Source organism: Macrobrachium nipponense, chromosome 23 (assembly GCF_015104395.2).
Source record: "Macrobrachium nipponense isolate FS-2020 chromosome 23, ASM1510439v2, whole genome shotgun sequence".
Lineage (NCBI taxonomy): Eukaryota > Metazoa > Arthropoda > Malacostraca > Decapoda > Palaemonidae > Macrobrachium > Macrobrachium nipponense.
The window spans coordinates 1,172,330-1,176,935 of NC_061090.1; the positions used below are offsets into that span (position 1 = coordinate 1,172,330).

The 4,606-nt window shown below is 33.1% G+C and overlaps 1 protein-coding gene across 1 annotated transcript; it reads right to left on the reverse strand.

The window, feature by feature from the left end:
• Nucleotides 1-928: 928 nt before the first annotated feature.
• Nucleotides 929-1,435, reverse strand: LOC135195771 (threonine-rich protein-like). Its single transcript, XM_064222232.1, has 2 exons — nt 1,404-1,435; nt 929-1,280 (listed from the first exon to the last, which is right to left on the reverse strand). Exons 1-2 carry the CDS (start codon nt 1,433-1,435, stop codon nt 929-931), a joined length of 384 nt encoding a protein of 127 aa, XP_064078302.1.
• Between the last annotated feature and the right edge of the window lie 3,171 nt (nt 1,436-4,606).

Here is a 4,606-nt window from a genome sequence, read left to right on the forward strand (position 1 = left end):
TATATATATATATAGATATATATATATATATATATATATATATATAAAAATACACACACACACACACACACACACACATATATATATATATATATAATATATATATATATCTATATATATCATATATATATTTATATATATACATACATACATACATATTTATATACATATGCATATACATACATATATATATGTAAGCGCCAATAGGTGCAGAGAACAGGGTTAAGTCATCAGAAGAAAGTAGTCTACGAGTACTAAATTTAATATGGCAAAATGTTCAACGAGAAAATAAAGAGCAACGTGATTTATAAGAAGTACAATGCAATTGCAGTATAACTTGATTTCGGGGTCCTTTTTGACTGGGCAGGTAAGCTAATAATAAATAAATACACACAACATGTATTAAAATAGCATTACGTATTAAAAAAATAAGTTGAATGCTTCGTTATGTTCTAATATTTACCAAAACTATAGAATGCTTTGTGCAACATTCTTGTATCGACATTTCTGTAGATCTTCATTATGTTCGAGAAGATATTACAACCTAGGTCACAAATATCCTTGTTATTTTATCGAAAAAAACAAATCCAAAAGTTTCAGTCGCATGCATCCCATTTGTACAGATATCGAAGTCCCAATGCGTCATAAGGAATTAAAGTATACCATGATATGCTTTTTGTCTGCTTCCCCTTTATTATCTCGGTATTTCTTTAAACTACACAATAATTATTCATAACAATAATTAACCAAGAATGACATTACTTTCCTTCAGTGTGAATTGTCATAAAAGAGGCATAGAGATAAAAGTATTTCAAGAATAGAATTTTGTAATACTAAAGGGGATTTATAAGTTTCGCCAGATAGGTTTTAGAAATGTCTAGCAAAAGGTGCCGAGGGTTTTCCTCTGAACGATCCATCCGCTAGAAAGTTAACACTTTGCTGTGGTTGTTGGAGCGGCAGTGGTGGTAGGTGCAGCAGTGGTTGTTGGAGCAGCGGTGGTGGTGGGTGCAGCAGTGGTTGTTGGAGCAGCGGTGGTTGTAGGAGCAGCTGTGGTTGTTGGAGCAGCAGTGGTGGTGGGTACAGCAGTGGTCGTTGGAGCAGCAGTTGTTGGGGCTGTAGTTGGTGCAAGAGTAGTGGTGGGAGCAGCTGTTGTTGTCTGTTCTCGGCACCAAATGAAGCAACGGAATCCTGGGGCGGTTTCCCGGCTGTTGCTGAAGAATGTGATTCTGGTCCATCCGTCTGATGTTATGGTGCCGTCTGGAGAATCTGAACCACATTTCCTGTAAAAAACGAAAAAAAAGGACATTCCATACATCGACTTGCTTCTTAGTTAAGTAATCGATTTCAAAAATTCACTTGTATTCATGATTTAAGACTAAGAAAATAACCAGAATTTAACTTACACCGCGCGATCTCCATGAGATACCACAATCATGAGATACCACAATCCTTCGAAGATTCGAGTTGGAATTTCGGGCAAATGAATTCAAGGTATGTTGAGGCCTCTGGGTTGCATGTAATCTCATATTGACACCTGAAAGGTATGTAATCTGTTCATTTGGCAGTCACGTACTACCTAGTCTTTTGAAAACCCTAGACTCAGGATACTTTGAAAACCTTTAGACTAATGATGAATATCAATCAAATTTACCGAATGGAGAGTAAAAGGGACACGTTCCCGAAAAAACAAAAAAGCTCTGAACCTTTTCACCAGTAGTGCAAGTACATTAGTCAGAAAGAACAATTTATTAGCATTTTCGCTGTTATATATATATATATATATATATAGATATATATATATATATATATATATATATATATATATATATGTATAGATATCTATATATATATATATATATATATATATATATATATATACACATATATATATATATATATATATATATATATATATATATATATATATATATATATATATATATATATATATATATATATATTTGTATATAATATATATATAGTATATATATATATATATATATATTATGTATATATATGATATATATATATATATATATTATTATATAGATAGATATATTATGTATGTATATATACAGAAATATTATCACGAGAAAACCCTAGCTTTGCTTATATCGTTTGTTACACTTGCAGGGATAGGCTGCCATAAGAGCAAATGGTCACTCAACCTGTCGTTGACTTTGTAGTTGGAAGGAAAGTTGGGTGACTGGATGGCGACTCGTTCCCCTGGTTTCATGGTATGGGAGCCACAGGATAGGGTGCTCAGGCGAGGCTCAGGAACCAAGGAGGAGCTTGATGTCCTGCCCATCGCCAAAGCGATGACGCCCATCAACAATGTACCGGTGAAACTCATTCTGCAAATATTGCTTTAGTTTTTAAAGTGCCAAAATTCATGTAAATAGAACTTTGCAAATGCTTTTTAGTAATGAAAAGCTGAATATTAAGATGGCTGGCGACATTACCTTTCTTCTGCTCGCTTCCAAAGCTAATGCCAGACCAGGTGCCATCCTTACTATATATTAGGCTGACTCCCAGAGACCTTGCTATTTCGCAAACAAAAGCTGAATGGAGGAAATTTGTCCCGGTTTTCATCGCCAACCTTCTCTAATAAAGTCTTTAATTAACTCTTTCACTAAAGTCCCTTCATCAACACTTGTGAAAGACATACACATTTTACGTAACCATATTGATTCAACTACGTATGTATTAATTAATAATCAGTGGTCCCAGTTACAGCAAAACAAAACACACCTTTACATAAATTTTAGTCTACGAGTTCTAGAAATACAGTAAAGATTTGCTTTATCTATGATATTTATGAAATTCCTGTAAATATTTTAGATATTTAATGTGTTTTAATCCTTTTTGTTCATCGCCATTTCTGAATTCTCCTCTCATTTTTATCCATATTCACATGCACATACGCAGTCGCCCACACACAAATACTCACAAGCACATATATACTTATATGCTCATAAATCACACACATATATATATATATATATATATATATATATATAATATCTATATATATATATATATTTATATATACATATATATACGTATATATATATAACATTATCTATATATATATATATATACTATATATATATATATATATATATATATATATAGAGAGAGAGAGAGAGAGAGAGAGAGAGAGAGGGAGGAGAGCGAGAGACGAGAGAGAGAGAGAGAGAAACATGAAATCCTTCGGTGGTGAAGGAAAACTGTAGCAAAAAACCTCATGGGAAGATGGAATTTGATTGCTTTATGGGCTTAAGGGTGTTTCGCATGATTCGATAAAACTTCAGCCACGTGATTTTCCAGCTTAAATTTTCCCTGCTTTGATCAAACGGCCTAATACAAAGTCTCTCCTTTTGAGTCAAAGCAAACCCACGCCATAAAAAGTGACGCGCTTTCCAAATGTCAAAATTATATTGCTGCTATCAAAAGCCATATCCCTTTGACTTTAGGTTTCTCCTGAAATTGGATCTATTTTGATCTGGCTGTATGTATTACAACGGTCTAAATGGAATTGTATGAAGCGATCGGCTATTAATAATTTAAAATCTAAGCGTCAGTGTTTTATTATTATTATTTATTTTTATATATATATATATATATATGTTGTTGTTGCTTTTACTGGTTACCTTTTTATAGGCATGTGTTACATGATGCATGATTACATGGAAGCAATTGTAATCACATTTTTTTCTTACATACCACTGGGTACATAAAAGCAAAAGGGTTGAGTTTCCATGTGTCTGTGTCAACGTCTTGATCCCATCCAGGTGTGGGATTTTGATTTTGATTTTGTAGTTAGGTGTCTCTTTGCTCTTGTTTCAAAATAAGTTTTAAATTTAGATGTTAGGATATCATCTACATATCTCATCCACAGCATGTCCTTAGGTTTTATTGAATTTATTATTGTATTTTCAAAATATTCCATGTATGAATTAGGCAAATCAGGACTTTAGGGGCTACCTATACTGCACCCGAATTTTTGTTGATGGAATGACTAACCGAAAGAAAAGACGTTATTAGATACACATAATTCAACTGACTTTATTATTTTATTTCTGGGCAGTGGGAAATAATATGAAGAGGGGGGCTAATCGTTCCTTCAAAAATTGTAATGCGTCCTGTACAGGTACTTTAGTGAAGAGGGAATCTACATGTAGGCTTAAAAGTTTCATGTTGTGGAGTGGTATTTGAGCTTCTCTTAATTTGTGACAGAAATCTTCACAATGTTTAATGTGACTGGGAGAAAATATGCCTAAGTAAAGGGAAAGGATACCAGGTAACCCATTAGAATTTTTATTATTGAAAAGTCCGGAACATGAAAAAAAATGGATCTAAATGGAAGATTAGCTTTATGAGTTTTGGGAAGGCCATAAAATTAAGGTAGTTTTGGGTTAATGACTTTAAATTTCTCCAGTAGTTCAATGCTCTTTTTGTCTTTGCCAATTAATCTTACTTTTCAAAAAATTCTGTGTAGACGTTTTGGAGGGGATTTTTCGTCAATTTGTCATAAGTGGTAGTGTCATTAAGGAGTTTGTTGATTTAGCCGAGGTAAAAGTCTTTTTCCATGATCAACATTTTG